This window comes from Chelmon rostratus, chromosome 8 (genome assembly GCF_017976325.1).
Source record: "Chelmon rostratus isolate fCheRos1 chromosome 8, fCheRos1.pri, whole genome shotgun sequence".
Lineage (NCBI taxonomy): Eukaryota > Metazoa > Chordata > Actinopteri > Chaetodontiformes > Chaetodontidae > Chelmon > Chelmon rostratus.
Genome location: NC_055665.1, coordinates 15,475,923 through 15,498,678, shown reverse-complemented (window position 1 = coordinate 15,498,678; position 22,756 = coordinate 15,475,923). Strand labels below are relative to the sequence as shown.

General features: G+C 45.1%; 1 protein-coding gene across 4 annotated transcripts; it reads right to left on the bottom strand.

Annotated features, from left to right (window-relative positions):
* Nucleotides 1-714: 714 nt before the first annotated feature.
* On the bottom strand, nt 715-20,399 carry zbtb7b (zinc finger and BTB domain containing 7B). 4 transcript variants are annotated; one of them, XM_041942783.1, is made up of 5 exons: nt 19,940-20,399; nt 18,088-18,194; nt 5,763-6,027; nt 3,063-4,138; nt 715-2,918 (listed from the first exon to the last, which is right to left on the bottom strand). In XM_041942783.1, exons 3-5 carry the CDS (start codon nt 5,829-5,831, stop codon nt 2,294-2,296), a joined length of 1,770 nt encoding a protein of 589 aa, XP_041798717.1. In that variant the 5' UTR covers nt 5,832-6,027; nt 18,088-18,194; nt 19,940-20,399; the 3' UTR covers nt 715-2,293. The 4 variants fall into 4 exon arrangements, with proteins under 4 accessions (XP_041798717.1, XP_041798718.1, XP_041798719.1 ...); XM_041942784.1 differs by having other exon boundaries at nt 19,959-20,399; XM_041942785.1 differs by lacking the exon at nt 5,763-6,027 and having other exon boundaries at nt 19,940-20,396.
* Between the last annotated feature and the right edge of the window lie 2,357 nt (nt 20,400-22,756).

Here is a 22,756-nt window from a genome sequence, read left to right as displayed (position 1 = left end):
TTATTTTGAAACAACTGGCCTTAAAGTTACACGAAGAGTGTCAATCTCCCTACAGCACCGAACGCTTTCTTCCCATTTTATATTTTGTATAATCACTTAGTGCATTGCTCAAGGTTTCCTGAGAATAGTTGCAGCACAAAAAAAATCTAAGGCAACTTCATCCCAATATATATTATATTGACTATAACTCTGTACATTATGCAGGAGGAAGAGTATTCAGAGGGGGGTTTTAAGAAGTATAGTCAATTTCAATCACAATCTTAAATCGTACCGAGTGAGTTAATGGACTAGATATTGACGGTTGGACAAAAAGGCTTGAAGCTCTCAAATATCATAGTGCAAATAAACTGGAAATAAAAAATGATCTACTACACAACAAGGAGTGGATAGTGCACACAAGGCCAGACCAGCGCGACTGCTACACCAGGTTCTGACTACATGGGTTTCAAGAGAATTGGAAATAAAAAGACAACTTCTGTCACTTAAAGCAGGCATGTCAAACTGATTCCATAAAGGGCCGTGTGGCTGCAGGTTTTCATTGCAACCAAGGAGGAGCACACCAGGCCAACCAATCAACACCAAGGGATCACTTAGTTATCAGCTGAAGACTGAGATCAGCTGATTAATTGATTCCAGCCTGGTGTGCTCCTCCGTGGTTGGAACGAAAACCTGCAGCCACACGGCCCTTTATGGAATCAGTTTGACATGCCTGACTTAAAGCCATTAATGACGGCATTACACCCTGCAAAAGGCCTTAATGCACTGGTCCAGGGCAAGCATGATGAAGCTAAAAAGGGTTTTGGTCGAAGACAGATTAACTCAAAAGATAATGGCCCCTTTAGACACAGCAGTGGCCGATCTATAGGAACTGCCATGCGATAACATGTGATACAGTACTATACATGTTGGATTACCAACAGACAAGCATGCTGAAAACGTCAAAAACAGAAAAGTCATTTTATGTTCCAGTTACACGGAAGGTTTTGAACCCCCTGGCTTCTTCTTTGCTCTGTTCCCTTCTCTCAACCCTGGAGGATGGAATGTGCCTGTATTATTGCAGTACCTGACGGGATTAAATGTGCAAAGAATGCATTCGAGGAAGAATCGCCAAAAGAAGACACACAGCCCATAAGAAGGCGTTTAGGTACGTGGAGACGTTGAGCCAAAATCTTTAGCGCAATGCAGCTTCTTGTAAGACTTGGACGAGAAGCGGGCTGCGATCTGTGCCCCACCCTGGATTTGGTCTCACAAAAGAGTTTCAGCAGAAGAGTCATAATAAATAACAATAAATAAATAAGTACAGAAAAACGGAGCAAGCCATCTCTTTCATGCCCTCAGCTTGCCCCCTTTCTTTTTTCTTTTTTGCAACAAGGAACCCAAACGAGTGCATTGGAAGACTGAAATCCAGCCTTTCGGAAAAGAAGAATTGTCTTCAACACAATCAACATCAACTCATCGACCCAGACTTTGTCTTTTTTGGTCAGGCATTTAACACAGAGCTCAGCGGCTCTGAAACACTCAAATATGGAAGCAGATTCTTTCTCATGGCTATCAGAACAGTTGGGAAGAATCTTCTCTTCAAACCCAACATTGGCTACAATTCACCTCTCTCCTCTCCTGTTAACTTAGGATGTAAGAGAACAGTTCAACTAAAATCTTTGGTTTAAGCACCAAATCAAAGCAAAGGTTCTACCACAAACAAGAAAAGACACAAAGAATATTATTGCTTACAATGTACAGAACAAGTTGGATAAATTAGACTGCATTTCCACTGATAACCACCAGAGGACAGTGGCCACACAAGCTCATTCTTGATATCTAGGTGATAAGACTTCTGAATTGCACCTGAATCAATACATTTATATTGTAACTAAAATATACATCTTCAAATATCCCAAAATGTCGCAGCTCTGGATTTGAGTTTGCATAGTGAGAAGCATCCCGGTAACCACACACTCAACACACGCATGTCCAGCTAGAAAAATCTAATCAAATCAGCTCAAAACGGAAATGCATAAAAATAAACGGCAAACGAAAAATAAAAGTTAAAAGACAAATGAAATAAAACGCCGAGAGGCAGAAGATAAACATTTAAAATTTCGCAGTAAAACCCGTTTTCCATTTTTTTCTTTTTTATCATTTAGTTGTTTCTTTTTTTTTAAGCGCTCTCTATATGGGAGCAGCAGGTCATTAGTCCAGCCACCTGAGTGAGATTTTTTTTTACTGTGGATGCTTTACCACACAGACACACACGTACACACACAAACACACGCACACACACTCTCCCTTTTCACTATTCCTCTTCCTCCACCGCCTCTTCACCAATTTCCTCTTCCACTTCGTCTCCCCATCGGTCACGCTGTGAAGCCGGCGAGTGGGTTCCTCCTGGATCCTCCCCCTCCGCCTCTCTACCTCCTCGCAGCTCCAGACCTCGTAGGAAGAGCTCAGGGTAGCTGGTCAGCCTGCGAGGCCCCATTTGAGCCAAAGCCTGAAGGGCGAGAGACCGCTCCCTTTCCACGTCACCTGGAAACATCAGCGGGGGGCCGGCCCGATTCCCACCATCCAGCACCGGGTGAGGGAGGAACGCCGAGGAGTGGGCCTGTAAAGACAGAGCCTCCAGAGGGTTGGACTGCTCCCTCCTGCCTACGTCCCCTCTCCCATCCTCCCCGTGCTCAGGCCCACGTCTGGGCCGGCGTGTGCGCAGCTCCAGGCAGCTGTGCCCCTTGCGGTGACGCTGGAGGTGGTCCTCTCGGGCGAAGGCCTTGTGGCACAGCGGGCACTCGAAGGGCCTCGCCCCGCTGTGGAGGGACAGGTGGTTTTTGAGGTCGTATGAGTGGAGAAACCGAGCAGGGCAGTGAGGGCAGGGGTAGGGGCGCTCGCCTGTGTGTTTCCTCATGTGGATCTTCAATTTATCATTCCTATTGAAGAGAAAGATGAAAGGAGAATGAAGAGGAGAAAGGGGAAGAGCGGTGGGAGCAAAACATGAATAAAAGATTCAATCAGGCCACAATACATCAAACCATTTTGCTTTGTGCAGTATTAGATGTGAGAAGTTGCTGTACCGGGTGAAACGGACTCCGCAGGCAGAGCACTGGAAGGGCTTCTCTCCAGTGTGTGTCCTCATGTGTCGAGGCAGTTTTCCCGCTCCGTGGATGATCTTCTGACAAACAGGGCACTGCTGGGGTGTCTGAGATTTCCTCTTCCTCCCACCGCCCGCCGCAGACGCTGACGCTCCTTGATCAGCTGCAGGGGTGGGTATGGAGATGCTTCCCATCAGCATACCATCGTCGCCAAAACCCTCCATGTCGTCATCCTCTGACAGCTTATCAGTCAAGGGCGGGACAGGAGGCGGGTGGGCTATGCGGGGGCGCTCGTGGAGCCAGTGGAGGAGCCCTCCATTTGGTGTGGCCCCTCTCCCTGGCTCCCTGATGGCCCTGGGATCTCCATTCTGCCCAGATTTGTGGCGAAGCTCCTCCTGCTCCGGGCTGGGCGGCTGGGTAGACGGCAGGGAGCGGAAGCTGTCGGATTCGGGTGAAGGGTGCGAGACGGGAGAAGCAGGTGACTGGTTCAAAACCGAGGAGTTGATGTGATGTGATCCAATTTTTTTCACCTTCTTTTTGTCCGTTTTCCTCCGGGAGGCTTTCATTATCCTGCTCTCTCCCTGCACAATCCTCTCACTAGCTGTGTGTTGGGCTCTCTGCTCCTCTGCCGTCTCCCCCTCTGCTTCCGCCTTCTCCCCCAGGATGTCTCTGCATGCGTCAGCCACACACTGGATGCCCAGAAGCTGAGCCCCTCGCAGCACATCTCTCATCGCAGAGCTGGGGATGGTCAGGGTGGCGGTGTAGGCGAACTCCAGCAGGGCGTCCAGGGCGTCGGGTGCCACGCAGTCCAGCTGGCACACGCTGAAACCTCCTCCGCCCTCGCCGCCCCCCTCCTCTGCCCCGAACAGCTGGCGGAAGTAGAGACTCACGGCGGCCATGACGGAGCGGTGAGTCGGGTAGCGGGCCCCGCGGGATGTCAGAGTGAGGTCGCACAGGAGTCCTGCCCTCCTTTGGTCATTCAGGTGGGACAAGAGCTCATTACTGTGCTCCGGGAAGGGGATCCCAATCAGACCGTCCTCTCCTGGAGACATTGCCACCTGCGTGAAAGAGGGAGAAGATCAGGTGAGTGGAGGGACTGAGGTCTGAGCAAATTAAAGTTTGTACCTGTCACGATCTGCTTTAATACGAACAAATTCAGATTATTTTCCTATGCATTTTGACATCTTAGAACATTGTGAGAATACCCTCCACTTCTTTCAGAGAGCAGTGTAGACACTTAAAAGCACCTAAAAGTAAACCTTCCATGGCGTGACAGACACAAGGAGTTTCTTTCACGTGAGGGACAATTTAAACCAGGCTTAGCAACAACTCTTTCCCCTTATCCTCCCCTCCCCATCCCCCCTGCACTCTCTTTCCAGATTACTAAATCAGGAGGCGATTTTGGCCACTGAGATGGGGGTTGGGGCATCAGAGGACGAAGGCGATGGAGATGACAGAGCTGGAAGGATGGGCAAAATATAACAGCAAGGAGAAGAAGAAATAATCATTAGAGCAGAGCGAGGGGGAGAGAGATAGAGAGAGATAAAACCTAATGGTGGATAACAGTGACGCGGAAAGTATGCAGGATTATGCAATGCGCTGTAGGTCCTGTAACAGTAGGCAGTAGGTTAATTCCCGTGTGAAACCTTTATAGCATTAGCCATTTGATTAAAATACCTGGAGAAGAAAGAGAGGGACAAATGGAGGAGAGAGACAAGACAGAAACGCAAGCAAGGGAGAGGGAGGAAGTGAGAGACTAGAATGGGTGAACGGGGGGAGTACCAGTGAAAGAATGAGGAAGGAAAAAAAAAACAGCAAGAGCAGAATTACAAACTTTATGAGGAGTGGAATAAAAGTACGTCACTCACAAACTTGATGTGCAACACATATATACTATGTATGTATATACAGTAATCAGTTACTCCATTTCAGTTGTTACAATCTCTCCTCGTCTTTTTTTTTTTGACCTAATAAAGATCTTTAGCAGGCTCATCGACACAGAGGTAAAATGTCCGAATGCAGGTCAAATAAGGCCGACAGCTTTCTTTATTTCTCTCTGTGAGACGTAACGAGGCCTGTCGGCAGTAAGACCCAACACCTCCCTTCTTTGGCTCCCTAAGCTTGCACCTCACCCTGTCCACACTATACCTGCTCAACAATATCTCTAACACACCTGAGCAGACCAGATTTTCCACAAACAACTCACCCTCCAGATTCCCCCTCCCTGCCCTTGATCTCCCTCCCATAGCAACTGGCAGCCCCCTGGCCATCCAATAACAATGTTCACACAGTGCCCAGAGGGCTCTGCACAACGACGGTACATCCACCTGACTAACCTGCTCCAAAACACACCCTATTAAATACACACAGGCACAGGAGCGCACAACTGCACACATACACACATCGCTTACACACATTGCGTGCCAATCTGTGGCTCCCCCCACCCACTATTGTTATATTTAACCTGTTGTGTGACCATCGCGCCAGCCTATTTAAAATACATTTAAATGCACTCCACCCATTCAACGAAAAAAAAATGTCAAAGTAGAGCCAGTTAATTTCTCAGGAACTTGACAGCAGGGTTTTGGGGGTTTTTTTTATCCGTCCTGTCGTTCAAAACGATACCAAAAGTATTTTTCTCATCCCAGTTCAGTACCGAGACATCCCGAATGTTAACCTTACCTTCCCCGTCTTCATTGGCATGGGCACAGTCAGCTGGAGGCGAGGCAGCGTGTGTCTCGTGGCATCCATCTTTCTGCTCCTCACAGCTCCGCTCTCATTAGCTGTCCCCCTCGCCGTCTTCGAAAACCACTTTCTTTTCTTCCTACTTCCTGCTGCCTTTAGATGTGTAACTTAGAGGTCTGATCTCGCTGTCAGAAGTCAGGGTTAAGCGTTCATCCTTGGGGATGTCTACCTCTTTCGCACATTCTGTCACTCACTCTCCTTCCTGTTGTATCAAAAGAGTGTGCAAGTGACGAAGGCAGATTCAAAGATACCCCCCCTCCCCACAAGTCGCCTACGCACCCCACTCTCTCCAAAACCCAACGGCCCATTTTCCGAACACTTTCCGATAAACACGGTCTCCTCGTCGACCGCTCCCTGTTCAGAAAGGGGCCGACAGGTGGATGGGCCGTAGCGTGTGCGAGGTTATGCCCGGGACTGTGGACCGTGTAGAACAGACTTCAGACCACATGCATTAATTCAGCTGGATGGGCAGGAAGGAAACCAGCACGTTCAACCAACACACCTCAGAAATAAACTTGAAAAATCGTGTAAGCAACCATATTGGCATTATGAGTCATGTTACACTCAAAAACAAACATTCAGGTAGGTGCAATATGAGACTTATACCATATAACATCGTACCACAGAGACAAAGCGGTGCAGAAAGCGCTTCCTTTGAACCCTGCGCCTGCTGAATGCCACTGATTGCTTGTCATAAAATAAAATCACGGCCTGTACAACAGATATTTACATTTTCATACGAATTACCTCCTCGACTTGAGGCAACAAGGACGACAAGTGTAGTCGCTGACACAGACGAGTGAGGAAGTGAAGGGGCACATGTTGGCTTTGTCACACACACACGTTGATTTTTTTTTTAATTTACACCACACTCGAACAACTATCCGTCATACAAGCCATTTTTCATCATATACTTTTTTCATAACAGTCTGACATGATTGTAAACTGAACATCTTTTGGTTTTTGGATATTGGGTCGGATGAAACAAGACATTTGAAGTTGCCACCTTGTGTTTAAGGGCTTTTTTCACTATTTTCTGATGTTTTATGCACAAATGTTTAATCATGAAATAATCTGTATACTAACTAAAACAACTGTTAGTTGTAGCCCTACATCATACACAGATGTAACATAATATGCAGGAAAATTCATTGTGGTTGGGCAGGAAATCCTTGTGGAAACTCACCATCTAAGCCTCTGTAGGACAAAGTCTAAATGCGTCTCCTGACCTTGCATGTGTACGTTTGTCTCATCGTAAGCAGGCACAATAGCAGACCTGAATGTCATATTTAAGGGTCACCGTCAAAGGTTATCATGCTTGCCAGGAAAACAGGACTGTTGCTAACAGTAATTAATTCGCATAAATGATAATATCACAATATATCATGTTTTTCCCAATTTCTGCAATGCTGCCAATAAGCCAAAAGTCACAAGAGCACAAAAAACAGAAATCTAAGCAAAGCGGTGCAGAGAAGCGAGACACAAAGGGGTTTTAGGAGGAGTACACAACGACACACATTAAATTTCCGGCGCAGGGGAGAGAAAAAAAAAGCATCATGGGTGGTTGGTGGTTCGAGCTTGTTATTTTAGGCATATTCCTTAGAACACAGACGTGTTCGGAAAATAATAAGATTGCAAAGAAGTTGCAATGATTCCCATCAATTTTCTGTCTGCCTGTGAGTCACTTAATACTGACACATCATGACATACACAACCACACACACACACACTGTTCATATCCCCCCTTCCCCTTCCTTGTCACCTTGTTTCTGTTTTTTGTTGCTAACTAAGGACATGTCGGTATAAGCTGCTGAATCTTGCAACACATTGTAAGTAATGTTAAGACAGCCCACAGGCAGATACCACAAACACACTTTGTCTTGCAAATAAAATAATAGTGTTAGCTCACAAGCACGTGTTCAGCTATTATATAATTACTGTCATTGTACGTTTATTCATGTTGATTAGGGTTCGGCAGCTTTCAGTCAAATAACTGATATCTCTGTTTGCCTTTAGGTGTGTCATTTAATGTCACTGTTAGTCTTTCCAAAACATGTAACCACAAAAAAAATACTCACTTAAAAGTATTCTGTCTCTCAAACAACTGCCCCCTTTTCACTTTTTATGCATTTGACGCTACAGATGTTAAGATGTTATCCTTCCAACAATCGTCTCTTATCTCTTTCGGTGTTTTTTGTTCTCACCTCCCACTCTTCTGTCGACGGTGGATGAATTCACCTCCTCTGCAACTCTACGGTTTCCTCATCCCTCACTTTCATTATGTGCATACTCTTCCTCTCTCTTAACAACGAGGATTTGTTGCTTTACTAAATCATGATTACAAATGGAGATTTTTAATCATTTGGTCTTTAACTCACAGGCCAAGTCTCATCAACCTAAAGCTACAACTTAGTCGTACAGCCAGACCATAAAACTCAGCAAAAATCAAATGAAACGTGTTTAGTAGAGAATCCACCGTGGATTCGTTTTTACTGAAGAGGAAATGGAAACTTAAATCCACCATTACTTGTCCACTAGCACGGCTCAGTGTAACTCCTGAGAAAAAAAAGAAAAAAAAGTAGACGAATTTGCATGGAGGCCAGGAAAGTGACAGCAGCAGGATTGACCAAACCTGCACAGAGAGATTTATTCTTCGGTCTGAAAGCAGTATCCATCGTCTATATCATGAAATCCTTCTGCACACGCTCAGAGTGTGTGATGACTGGAACTAGAACTGTTAGTATTATTTTTATGGGTCTTATTTTCCGTTAAAGGCTGTAAGTTTTCCCAGTCCACCTCAATTATATCAGGCTCCAGCGCTAAGGGGGAAAATATGACTTTATACTATTCACAGAAAACTGTGGCTGAGAGGGAGAAGGAGAAATGCTTTTATAAATTCTGATGTCAGATGTTTTCCAAAGTGCCTGTACATGTGTGTGTTTGTGACTGTGTGCGTGTGTCTGTGTGTGTGTGTGTGCGTGCGTGCGTGCGTGTGTGTTGGTTAATGTGAGCACGTATGGTTGGTTGCATGTGTTGTCTTCTCAGTACTTTCAGTACTTAAATAAGTGAAGGGGAAGAGTATGGATAGTTCTTCGACTTGAACAGAGTCGTGCGTTAAAGTGAAATGTGGAAGGCCAACGAGTGAAATTTTAAAAGCAGACATAACAAAATTTAGCAACAATTTGAGTTTGCTCTAAAATGTTGTAATATGTCTGTATGGGGATGGACTGTAGCAACACAAATACATTAGAAAATATACTTATTGCAGAGAAATGTTCACACATAATGAAAGACTACACACGCGCACACACACATACATGCACACACACACACACACACAGCGCACACACACACACACACACATCATCTCGGTTTTCATTCAGATAAAACTCAGTACTTGGGAGGATATTCATAACCACAATATAGCAAATTATGATGCTAAACTACCACTGCACCAGAAAAACAACAGAGCGGCCAAGCACATGGAAAGTAAGATTCAAGCTCATACCGTTTCTCCTCCACACACTCGGCTTCCTCTCACCACTTCTCTTCTCTGTGAGGCAGGTTTGAAGGGTTAAGAAAGACAAAAGTTTTCACCCTCCTTACACCTCACTCATTTGGGGTAGTGAGTGGAGTGTGGTGCGGGGACACCTTCTCTGAGGATGAGTAGGGGAGGAGGAAACAGGGGGGGATGAGAGGAGACGAGAGTGCACACACGTCTGCCGAACCAGAGCAGCACTCAGCCTGACGGAGCACTCTCTCAGGGCGATCAGAGTGCAAAACCGGCACATTTAAGCAACAAATACACCCAAAACTATGCAAGAGTACTGGCTGACACATCCAGGTCTTCTAATAATACAGCGGAGATAAAACACAAGCACCGCCCGCCCTCTGCCGTCCCAGCTCCCTCCGGACCGAACATTTGCATCCCACCAGGAGATATAAAAACAGACGCAACCAGGGAGAATTTGAATCGCCATTTGAATTAGTCAAAGACAAGACTTGAGACGGCAGGTGATTAGAGTGATTGCACCCTGCCATGACTGGATGTAGGGAGGAATTTATAAGAAAAAGAGAAGTCCAGTGAGCCGATGTTACTCAGCACAATTTTGTTCTGTCTTTTATTCAAGAAAGACACTGCAGCCAAGCCCTCCTCTGTCCTTACTGTAACTGGGGCATTATGGGGTGTGTGTGTGTCTGTGTGTGTGTGTGTGTGTGTGTGTGTGGACGCATGCGCACATTGTGGTCTTAGAACACATTACATTATTCATTTGGCTGGCAGAGCAGAGGCCCTTATCCCCTCGCCCTACCACACCACAAACACTCCACTGTGAGCTATAACAGCAGCCAGTTTGCATGCAAGACCTGAACACCAATGTGAATCTGCTGGAGGATTATCAGCTTATCAGCACATGGGACAAGACATTTGGGTGTACATATAGGCTCGGCCCTGTAACAGCCACCAGCTCCTAAGCTGAAGTTAAAGTAAATAAGTGTCTTCTTACAGAAATGAGCCTCCCTTTGTCACAGCTAGGCAACACTGACGTCAAATATCCCAGTAATTTTAAATAAAAGCCTTAAAAATAGCAATTGGCCACATTTTGGGGATGAATATAGGGGTTTTGTAGAGGATCCATTCACAACTAGCAGCCTGATCTCTGGTGGGCCTCAGAGCAGAGGCCAAGAAACTTACAAAGCTACTTATTTTTCCATCGAAAGAATGCTCAAGAATTCACATAAATAAAAAACATCAAATGAAAACGCATAACTGCAATCACCACTGCAATTATGACATGCCATCAGGCAGAGACAGACGCGCCTTGCCACTGTTAGCTAGCTGACGCCCCCTCGGATCCAGCGAGACAAGGTGACGCGAGACAACCCTGCACCAGCACACACTCCGAAGCATGTGGTGAAGAAATATAACCCTGAATGCACTCAATCTGGATTCACAATGGCAGGCAATGATGTCGAATGTGGTGAAATCCAGCCCAGTCTCTTTTTTCTTTTTTCATTACTCTTTTATTTGAGACGGTAGTCCTCGGAATTCTTTTTAACAATCAGAGGTGAGCATTAAGTCACAAAAGGTCGACTGTTTTCAGAGAAAATTCGCTCACAGCACAATTTTAATAAATGAGTCGACATTTTACTCAACTTGAACAGTTAAATGACAGCAGAGCACAGTTTTATTTTATTGTAATTTAGCCCTGAAGACCAGAAAAAGACAGAATTGATAACTTGCCTCATATTACAATACAATATATCGATTCTGCTGATATACTATCCCGGTCTATGTGCAACCCAACATTTTTTAAAATCTGGATATTACAACTAAAATGAAACACACTTGTATGTTTCTTGACAGTTTTGCTCACGAGGCTCCATGTTTGAAGCCCTTCAGGCGGGATTAGTCCCATTTGGCAATTCTTGTCTTGTCTTTACGGCTTTTTGATTCTGTACATTCTGAAACCAATGAAACCAAGTATCAGTCTAAATGATTTCCCTATAAAAATGAAAAAATGTGGTGCTTATTTTTTCTGAAATGAGTGTACTGTGCCGCATGTCTGCCATGTTTGCTACTGTGAATGGAGGAGAGAGCGGCAGGAGCAGGAAAAGAAACCAAGCTGAGGTTGGAAAGAGGAAAACGGTACGAGATTTGAGAAGAGACAACAAAGGGAACATGAGGGAGGTATGTTTTCTAAAAACACACATGTTCTTAGAAGTTACACAAGGAAAAGGAGGGTATGGGGGAGGAGAAACACATGAGAGTGAGTGAGTGAATGGGGAGTGGGTGTTGAGATACCCTGAAAGATAAAGCACAGGAGAGGGGAGGTTAAGACAGGAAAATCTAGTCCCGGCCTCGAACAATCTGTGTTAGCGAGGAGACATGAAACAGGAGTAGACAGAGTTAAGTTACAAGGGGAGAGGAAGGGGGAGACAGAAGAAGAGAAGGGAGAGGAGCAGTGACACGACGACTGGGAGATAAACAGAGCGATCGAGCAAGAGGTGAACACATGCACGCAGCCACAGGAAGTAGCAAGAGAGTCCTTGCAGGTGTGTGTTAGTGTATGTGTGTGTGGGTGTGTGTGCAGATGTCTGAGGGAGAGATGTGGTAGCAGCCAGCTCTATCATTAGAATCACCAAAATGGGAGTTTCACCCTAAGATGGAGAACACACACAGATGTGAGAGAGAAAGCATGCTGACACGGTGGTTTCACACTCCGTTCGCCCTCTCTCTTTGCTCTTTATCTGGTCAGCAGTTTCTACCCCCAAAACACACGACTGTGTGTGTGAACCCTGGGCGTCAAGGTGTGTGGGCGAATGACATCCTGCTCCCTGCGTCAATTAATATGCAAGAGCAGGAGAGCAACGTTATTTTTGCACGTGTGGTTTTTAATGACGTTTATGCGTCTGATGAGCTCATTTGAGTTGGTGAAGTTCAGGAACGTTTCCTTCGAGAGTCCCACAACCGATTACGCCGCATGTGAAGAACTGCAATGATAACAATGAAAGGGCGATAAAGTGTCATTACAGTCAAACGTACAGTAATCTCTCAGCACACTTGCTGTAACTCAGCGGGGGTGTTCCAACATGTCGGTTCGTGATGCAAACAAATGAACTATGCAGGCGTTAATCGTGGAGTGGAGCACTAAGAGCAGTGACTCGGGGCAAAATCTTATGTGATTTTACACTGAGAGTCAGCAAAAAGGATTGCCTTGTAGAAAAAAAATCTCTAACTTTACCTTGGAGGATGTTTATATTAAGTACAGTAGAAAGATTCATTTGCAACGTGAAAGTCACTTTTCAGTCAGATGTTCCACGGAGGCCAATATCAGACTCCTTCGAAGGAAGCCGATAATAGTAAAATATCATCTGTATTCTCATTTAGGATTATTTGTTTTAGAAATTTGGAGGAACATTCATCTTTTTTTTCTAACATACACCAAAAATAAATTATGTGTGTGTGTGTGTGTGTTATTTATGTATTTACTAAGTATAGTATAAGCTATTTTAAGTTTGCATTACTGTGTAATAATTTTATGTATTTTTCACTTTCTGAACTGTTGTTGTTTTCTACAGATGTTTTGCTGAATGCTTTGTTTGAAATTTAAATAAAATGTCTTGATTCATAAAAGAACATAAAGGGTTTCACGTGGACAATTAACCATAAACTGTGGGTTTTTTTTTGCCCTCCAACACTGCAAATCCATGAATGTATGCATATACATGTGAAAGTGTACTGTGGTGGGGGTACGCATGTGTGCATGTCTGTGTGGGTAAATCTGGAGATGTTTGCAGGACAAAAGCGTCTGTACATTGTGTTTCTTCTTCTTTTTTGCTCCTCAGGTGGTGTGGTGGGGAAGTCAGGCTAGTTTTGGAGATGGGGCAGTTGAGTGGGATGTGAGACAAATGATGTGCTTGATAGTGTGATGTACACGGTTTCTCAGTGTGTGTTCACGTAATGCACTGAAGTCTGCCTGTGAAGGAAATAACTGCAGAGCAATGCATTCAAAGAGTGAAAATGTCTTCAACCAATAAAAAAAAATGATGGAGGCTGCAGAAAACAACACACCCAAGCTTTTTAGTCAGCGCACATCTGTTGACGAGAACTCGTGTTTGGAAGAACGAACAGCTCATATTGTTACCGTGCGCATGGTTGTGTGTCTTACATTAAGTTAAGTTGCCACATCGCTGGGAGGGTCTCAACAACTGCTGCTCTCCCCCACCAATGACCTCTCATTTTAGAGGAAGACATTGCAAAAGCACTGGACGGACACACACACACACATACACACACATATATATGCAAACACACAGAGAGAGAGAAAAATGTCGCAAAACTAACTGATTCTGATCAGTTTCCTCTTCCTGTACTCAGTAAAGATCGTCGACCACTAGACCTGATGGAGAGATAAATGGAAGACAAACTGAAACATAGAAATCAAGTACAAATGGAGAGAGATTAAGCAAAAAAAAAACAAAAACAAAGGGAAAAATATATAGTAAAAAAATATAGTAGAAAAGAGGACACGAGTGAAAGATGCATCGCCTTCCTCACAAATCAGCGTAGTAGCCGCAGTGATACAGGGAGGGGAGGAGACTGTTTGCTTTTACTGTAACTGCAATCCATGAAATATATCAGAACAGTAGCTCTGGGGCAGGACTTGACTTGCGGTCCAGCAGTGCGCAACTGCATCACCCACCGCCTCGCCGAGGTGTTGAAAAAGTTAGGAACCAGACAGCCGCGTGAGTTCAAAACCTGCGAAAATAACCGGTAACTTCTTTTCCTGATGGACCTCTCACGGCGGAGTCAGGGTTTTCTCTTTCACGGTCTGGATGTTTGATGAGCATTTGAGAGCAGACGGAAGAAAAAAAACTAACAATCTGATGTGTCATATGTCCCTTCTGCAACAATAACAATGTTTGTTTTTGAAATGCTAGCAAAACAAAAAAGTGATTTTATTTTTCCAAAGGGGATGGTATGCATGCTTTTTGGAATAAAAGCCTCTGTTTGCTGCTGGAGTTCCCCTTCACACATCAAACATGAAAGGGGTCAGTTTCAGCAGCAGTGACTCCCTTCGCCTGCTCATGTTTGGGTGTTTATTCTCACTTTCCCTGAAGTGTTGTCTCACTGTACCTATTTATGATAACCGCCCGCTCAATAAGTATAGAAACAATTGCACTGTTACTAGAAGAGCTGAATCACTCCTTCGGCTTGGAGCTTTTTCTCAAGCCTCTTATTTCTCTGTCTTCTGACTATTTACAAGAAGGAGAGGAGTCACGGCCACCTGCCGATTGGTTAGCGCTGGGTGGCGTGGGCTGCGAGGCTGGTGGTCGAGAGCGAGGGAGGGCTGTCAAATGCGACAGAAACTCATGACTGAAAAGAGGAAATGGCAGATACAGAGCTTCCTCTATTGACACAGATCGAGTGGGGGCAAGACTCAACTGTAGTAGCAGCAGACAGGATTACGGACACCGTGTAGTCACCCCTGTGCCATTATTGCCTCAATGTGGAGAGGCAACGGCCGTATGTGGTGAAAACATGGCATTTGTACAGAGGTCAAAGGGATACCTTGCCTTGGTTTACACGTGTTTTTAAATAAAGGGAACTTCCAGCCATAAAACCAATACAGCAGTGAAATAATCGGCAGAACTTCATGAAAATAAGAAGTCAGAATCTACTCTCGACAGGCTGAGCCCCATTTCTTGCAATTGGTGACACACCAGTCTGACTGCAGATGTGTAATTTCTCCTTTTTTTTTTCGAATCGACAGAACACAACGTAAGAAAAAGGAATCAAACCATTATCTCAGAATAAACGGCTGTTTTTGCAGTGGGGGAGAAGTCAATAAAAAAATCTGGGAAAAAGGTGAGACGCCTTCAATTATCAGGGCCAAAACAGAGACACACTTACATCTTTCATCTCCCATTCTCCCTCCCCCATTCTCTCTCTCTCCCCACCTTCCTCCCACTCAGTCGGTTTGCATGAAACTGAAAGGCCCATGTCTGAAAAGGGGGAATTTATATGGGCTCACATGCCCTGATTAAAGCATTTCCTGGAACTGTGTGCACGCATGTATATATATGTGTGTGTCTATATGCATGTGTTGGTGTGTGTGCGTGCGTGTGTTCCTCGCCTGACAGACCACTTGAGTTCACTTCCTTCTACCCACCAGTTCACGGACACATGGCTGTCACCAGTCATACTCCAGCAAAGTCAAAGTCACATGATCTGTCACACCAGCTTGCCCACCACACACATGCACGCACAAACACACACACACGCACTGAAGTCACAGAAAAATTCACGTCCGACTCAAATGACATACGAGTGTTAATAACTATACGTAACATATAATCTTTTTTCATGCTCAAACACGATACTCTAGCATCCGTATAATTTGTGCATTTTAAAATATAGTTTAGCAGGAATTTTCATGTTGCCTCGATTAGCAGCAATCAGGAAGGGGAGCAGAGGCAGGTTTGTATCTGTTTTGCAGCTGAAATCAGGAGGGTGTTAAAAGACCTGAAACAATGCATTAAGTGTGGTTGGAGGTGCTCTTTTTACTACCCTACATACAGTTTGTTAGGTTTTGTCCAGTCTCATTTACAAATCAAAATACCACACATGATCAAGATAGCTGAAGAAAGATTTTAATTTTAGAGTACTGCTTCTCAGTGAGTTGATGAGAATTTAAAGAGAGGAAAATCAGAAATACAGATTTGTGTATGTCTGCTATGTGTGGACCACGTTCAGAGCTAAAACCTGGAGATAAATGTACTTTTTTTGAGTCACAGCTTTCCTCGGTTGAACAGTAATTAGAAATTCAATGGTACTAAAAGGCTGAAAAAAACAGCAATATTCTTTGTAAATGATGAATAAGATATTTGGCATTTTTAGCCTGTTATGTTCCCTAATAAAGTTAATTATTAGTTGCAGGAATCAGAAACTGAGCTTTGGGCAAGTAAAAAAAACTTCATACAAATTCAGATTTTTCAGTTGCTTTTTAATTGCAGGTTTCTAAATTAGCAAGCGTACCATTAGCCCGAAGCTAAAGAAACTGTTAAAGTTGCTGGCATTGGAGGAATGTGTCCTCGCTGTACAGTGTGGTTTAGCTTTGTATTACTGCTATACTAATATCAACAAGGCTTTACAGCTTCTCAGAAACAGTGCTGCTTTGTTGTGATCACGTACCCAAAACCTATAAATATCATGAGCCCGTTTTAAACACAAGAGTTTATTTTTGGCATTATTCCCGAGCCATCTTTAAAAGCCGATTGCAGTTATAGAGTCTGCAGCCAACGAGCTACAGAGGAGTTAACGTCCAGGTTGCCTATAAAATATTAAACTGCTTGACCACTTTATTCAGCTCATATTGTTTCTAAGGCCATCCATAAAACCCAACGTTCAGTGACCCCCCACACAATGTGTCTGTGGTGTAAACTGTGTCAGAAGAACAAAAAATGTATGAATAAAACCGGTAGTCAAGCTTCGTTCTAAGTTCAGTCATTTTGAAATTGATTTAACTCATTTTCATTGTCACGATGTGTGTGCGCAGCTTGATGTGAGGCAGGTTTGCTGTTGTTTTAAAGCTGAAATCTCTCCAGTTTTTATGAAGATATATATTTTTTATTTAACCTGTTATGTGAAGTATTCTAAAACTAGGCCAGCCCTAATGATATTTTTCATTTTCTATTAATCTGCAAATAATTTTCACAGTGAATCGTTTAGTCTATAAAATATCAAAAAAAAGCAAAGTGACGTCTTCAGATTCTTTTTTTGTCCAACCAACAGTCCAAAACCCAAAGACTCTTCATTTACTACCATAAATGACAAAGAATAGCAGCAAATCCTCCTTAAGAAGCTGGAACCAGCAAATATTTTTGCTTGAAAAATAGCTTTAACCATCAAACATTTACCAAAATTTGAAAAAGTTGGGAATTAATTTTCCTTTCATTGACTACTGGTTGAAGCTTTCGTTGAAACATTAAAAAGACTTAGTGAGGTTAGAAATGCTGTTTATAATAAAGAAATCCTGACTGGGTTTGTTTGAGGTTGAACATAATCTTGAAACTTTGTTATTTCCGTAGTCCTTCGTAGTCTCAATGTACAGAAAGTTACGTGTTCACGCAGATTCCTGATTTATCTTTGTGCCTGCAGGAGGCGCTAATTAACATAAATGTCCCGCATACCTTTCAGATGACATATTTGATAAGGGGCAAGTATTTCTGAAGAGCAGAGAAACATTCTGAAGGTATCTTAAAGCACGATTCAGCTGGAGCTGCTGTGGAAGTGTCTGAAACCCCCGCACGCAGCTTTTGGGTGTCAGCGTTAAGAGATCCGCGTCGAGGAATTATCGCAGCTTTCCAGAACAGACAATCACATCGACTGAACGCAGCGACTGGTCGACCGTGGAGGCGACAGAGAAGCCAGGGTCTGACCATCTAAAGCGCTTCTGCCATACTTTGCACAATTACTCTTACAAAGTGCAACACTATAAATGGTTTGATAAGAGACTTAAAGTTTCTGAAAGCGTGCGCCATTATCTCCACTTGTGCAGTTAATCACATCTCCTTCTGCCCCACATTCAACACCTTTGTACCAGCGACTTCTTTTGATGGATGCCGAACCCTTTAGGTAATCTGTTCTCCTATTGTGTGTCTCTGGGCTCAGATCTTTTCAGAAAACAGGGTGCTTACAGCCATAAAACTGTTGGAAAGAGAGAGGGACTGATGTCAAGACTTGTGGTGTGATTCCTACCTCCAGTCCATAAACTCAGGAGAAGATGGGTGCCTGCTTTCCTCTGCCTCTCGCTTGTCCCCCTCCTCTTTTGGTTCTTTGATCAGAGGTCAGCAGAGGTCATACACCTGAGGGGGAAAAGGCACGGAAGTATGAAAAATCATTGATTTCATCTGCGCAATATGCACGAGGGGGGGTGTCGAGAAAACACAAAGTGCTGACTAATTGAGGCACATGTCTTTTCTTATGTGAAACAGGTTAGCGACAGCGGCGTGGTTAAACACACACCCACAGGCCATCACATGATGCATCAGATGTAATTTGGGGTGGGGGGTTCTTGTAAAAGACAGACAGAAACCGACCGCTTCCTGCTTTGACTTCTTCGGAAAAGAAGTTCTCCAGCAGTCAATGATGTTTGGGAAAGCCCACACACACACACACACACGCATGTGATGAACACCATACTGTACATTTTTTTGGATTTCCACAACTCTGTGAGAAATATCCAAGAATCTGAGCTGACATGCAGACAACAACATACGATGATGATCACGATGAAGGGGGAAAAACACAGATATCGGCTATGAGAAGAGAGCAGAGCAGGATGAGGGTCATGTCAGGGCAGTGGGAGCGAGGGGTGAAGCACAGATGTCTATTTATGTTGCAGACAAAGTCAGGGCGAACAGAGCTGGCATTAAGAATTTATTTCAAAACCCTGATGGCTCTTCCACATGTGGGGAACCAGCCCAGCGCGAGGGAGCATTAGAAACGTCCACTGGCGTGATGGCACCCGGACTTAAAGAAAACTACAAAAGCTTTCCTCTCTCCTAACTTTTCTTCCCTTCGATCACAAACTTCTCGCACAAACAGAGGCCCACAGAGGCCGTTCCTGCCTCCCACGCGAGCCCCTCCGAGAACCGAGGGGTGAGCCAAAAAAGCTGTGACACCTGAGCCTAGAGGGCACAAGGCATTAACTACCTGGATGGCTAAAGATTTAACCAAACAAGCTGTGCCCAAGACAGGGAAACCAAACCCAAGCCAGTTGAGCTTGTTAGGCCGGTCTGTCAGAGGGGCGAGTCAGCAACACATCTACCTCTGTAATGAGACACACACACACACACACAGGCACACACACAAAAGCCCACTGGCATGACAGCCCTCCCCACCCATGAGGTAGGCAGAAGCCTGAACCTAACATTACAGCCTGAGCACATCCTATTGTAACACAGGATAGTGACGGGATTAACATAAAACAGTGGGTGCGCCATGGGGAGGACGATGATGATGATAATGATGATTAACAGACCACTGAAGGGGGCTCATTTAGGCGCAAGAGGCTAAATTCAACCGATCCACCTCTCTGCGTGTCCGTGAGCAGCACAGAGGCAGGTGATGTGCGTGAGAACAGGTTAGGTTTTGGATGTCAGCCGGTGTTCTCGGCTATAATTAGCAGCCGAGTCTCCAGAAATGTACCCGCCGACCCCGCTCTCTCTCTCTCTCTCTCTCTCTCTCTCTCTCACCTGGCCGAGCGCACAGACGCACATATCAACCAGCGGCTGCAGCACCTGCTCCAAAAGCACAACCACGCAGCCGCCGTTTTCATTCCCTGCATTTAAAAGCGAGGCAGTAGAAACGCGCTCTGGTCGTAGAATAAAAAAATGGGGTTGGGGGGATAAATGTCGACTGGAGTTACCGAATACCCGTGACGTGGACTGTCCTCCCGTGACCCCGATCAGAGCCGGGGAGGAGGGAGGAGAGAGGCTATAGGTTGAGACGAGCGGTCACAAAACAGACCTGTCACTTATATCACATTTAACTTACAGGTGTGTTATAGCTTTCAGTCAAATCGACAGGAGACAGGTGAAGCGGTTACCTGAGTGCCGGTGTGTCACCTGTTCTGAGTCGTCGCCTCCCACCTGACCGGCCTCCACACTTCCTGGATTACTCCGTCCCACCCTGCCTGCTTCTGCTACTTCTTCTCTTTTTTTTTCTTTTTTTTTTTTTTTTATCTCAGCTCGCGTCTCTTCTTCTCCGCCGGGTCTCACCGCCGCCCTCGGCTCGACACCCGGGAGCTTTTATTCTTCGCCAAATCGTGCGTCGGCGTTTTTCTCCCCTCCGTCGTCTCCTCTCTCTGCAGACCGCCGGCTCTCTGGGCTGCTCTGACCCCCCTGTCTGCTGCCTCCGCTGGCCCACTCCGACTCCCTGCTCCTTCTTTCTGAGAACCAGGAAGCGGCTTGCCCTACTTACACCCAGTCGCGGATTGGCTCTGGCAGGGCTGGAGAAGAGACCGCCGGGGTGGGCAGGGCACAGGGGGAGGGAGGCAGGGAGGGAGGGAGGGGGTCCGGCTCTGGTGCGATAGGCCAACAGCGGTGTCTGTCGCGGTGCCGGCGGCAGAGGGAGGAGAGAGGTCGGCAGGCTTGGAGACCCCGCTCCTCCTCCTTCTCCTCCTCCTGTCTCCGCTGGGCATCACAGCGCACAACAGGGGTGGGTTGAAGCAGCGGGCAGCGAAAGCGGATTGAAGGATATCTGCTTATTGCTTACCTGTCAGATGCAAAAGCATTTTCAGTCGAAACAGACTTAGTGCCCCCTCCCCCCTCCTCATGACTCAGCAATATTCCCTCTGAAGCCAGAGGTGACCACGGATGGAGAGGTGGAGGTGCGCCACGACAGCACAGGACACTAACAGGTGCCTGGACTGAGGCTGGCGCTCGATTGAACCTGCACTGACAAACGAAAGCGTCGCGGAGGATGTTTCACATCCAGTGTGAGGGCAGGTAACACCGGGGACTTTTAAGAAAATAACGAGTGGATCGGTGAGTCAGTGCAGAGAGAAAGTATAAAGGCTATAGTCAGCTGAAGCGCGCAACACAGTAGCCTGTTCATGAACACTTTTTTCCAGAGAGACAAAAATATATTCTTTTTGTGACACAAGAAACAGAAGCCTCGTTTCACTGCAAACAGCTCAACCCTGAACACTTACGTGCTGTTTGAAGTGGTTGTGGGGATGGGAATCACCTCGCCGTCTCAAAGTTTGAATCTCATCCTCGCCTGCTGCAGCTCCGGGACTGTGTGCTGGTGGGTTTACAAGTCAGGCTGCAGGAAGTCTATATATAATATTGCGGTGAGCTCAGCCAGCCCACCCTTCACCGCCCCCCTAACCTTAAATCTCTGCTCGCTCTGTGGTTGTGCTACTAGTCAAAGGGAGCAAAACTACATGTGAGACATATGTTCCATGAACGCAACGTATTTCCCACGTTTCAGGAGCGCGTAGTCCCCCAACCTGGAGGTGCAAGACACGTCTGAGGGGTCACGAGATGATGAACAGGATTGGACATAAGAACAAAGCGCTGCTGCTGCTGCACAGACTGTCTTTACTTTTATTTAATTATTTATTTATTGCTTTTTTTCTGTGAACTTCTGGACACTTTCATCTCTTCAGGCCCCAGAAACAATCTGAAAAGGCGCCATCACCCTTTGGTTGAACTGGTAGCAAAACATGCAACCTGTGACCAGTGGCAGAATGTACATTTACTCAAGTGTACCTGAATACGATTCTGAATGTACTTGAGTATTCTCATTTTATGCTACTTTATACTTTATACTGATACATTTTTGAGGCAAATATTGTACATTTTTACTCCAATGCATTCATTTTGACAGATTTAGTTACTAGTGAGGCCTATTTTGCAGATTCAAATTATTAATTAAAAACTAATAAATTATGATGTATCATTAAGGATTAAGGATGGTGTTTCTGATGATAGTGACAGAGAGCAGTGTGTAACACGTTGCTTCAGAATGCAAAATGGCTTGTTCACAGGGTTGAGATCAAGAGACTGCGAAGGCTATGGCATGTGATTCCAATAATATTCATACTCGTCAAACCATTTAGTGAGTCCTCATGTTCTATGGATGGGGTCATTGTTGTCCCGGAAGAGACCACTCCCATCAGGACAGAAATGTTTCAGCGTAGGATGAAGGTGATCACTCTGAACAGCTTTGTGTTGATTTGTATTTACCTTTCTCTCTTTGGGGACAAGTGGATCCAAACCATGGCAGCAAAATGCGCCCCTCACTGTAAGGGACCAGCACTCAGGTCTGTACTGTCCTCCTGGCGTAAGCCACACATTAATAATCTTACCATATCACTTTTTTCCACACTTCTGTAGACCAGTTCCTATAGTTTCTGCACCTCTTAACTCTCAGATGTGCATTCATCTTTGTAACGAGGAGTTTATGCACTGCAGCCCAACTATAACACCCCTCTCTGTGTAATTGTCACCAGACTGTTCTCGCTGACACAGTCTGATCACGTCCTGCATTGACATTTTCGGTCAATTGAGGAAGAACTGCTGGTCTGTTTTTCCTTACATATCACACTAATGCACAAGCATCACAATCATTAACAGGGCTGTTGCCAGGATGAAATGTTGGCATTGTAAGTTTCTGCAAACCCCAGCCCTAGCCTATTTACTGATGTCTCTCCCATAGATGTGACTTTAGTCACTGTCCCTACTCAAACATGGCCAGCTGGGCCCCAACAAGCAACAAGCAAAGTCACTCTCATCTTTTCTTCTTGCCATCTTGATGCAGAATCTGAATCAATTAGTGCTCAGCATTGTTGTACATGCAACAGACCATGACTGGATGTTAATTACTTGGATGTAAATTACCATGCAGTGCATCTGTG

Excerpts from the sequence above, each read along its gene's own strand:
- zbtb7b (XM_041942783.1), bottom strand. The coding sequence starts at position 5,831 with ATGGATGCCACGAGACACACGCTGCCTCGCCTCCAGCTGACTGTGCCC. Across the intron at positions 4,139-5,762 it reads TGCCAATGAAGACGGGGAAG|GTGGCAATGTCTCCAGGAGA; the intron begins GTAAGGTTAACA and ends TCTTTCACGCAG. Across the intron at positions 2,919-3,062 it reads TGCGGAGTCCGTTTCACCCG|GAATGATAAATTGAAGATCC; the intron begins GTACAGCAACTT and ends TCTCTTCAATAG.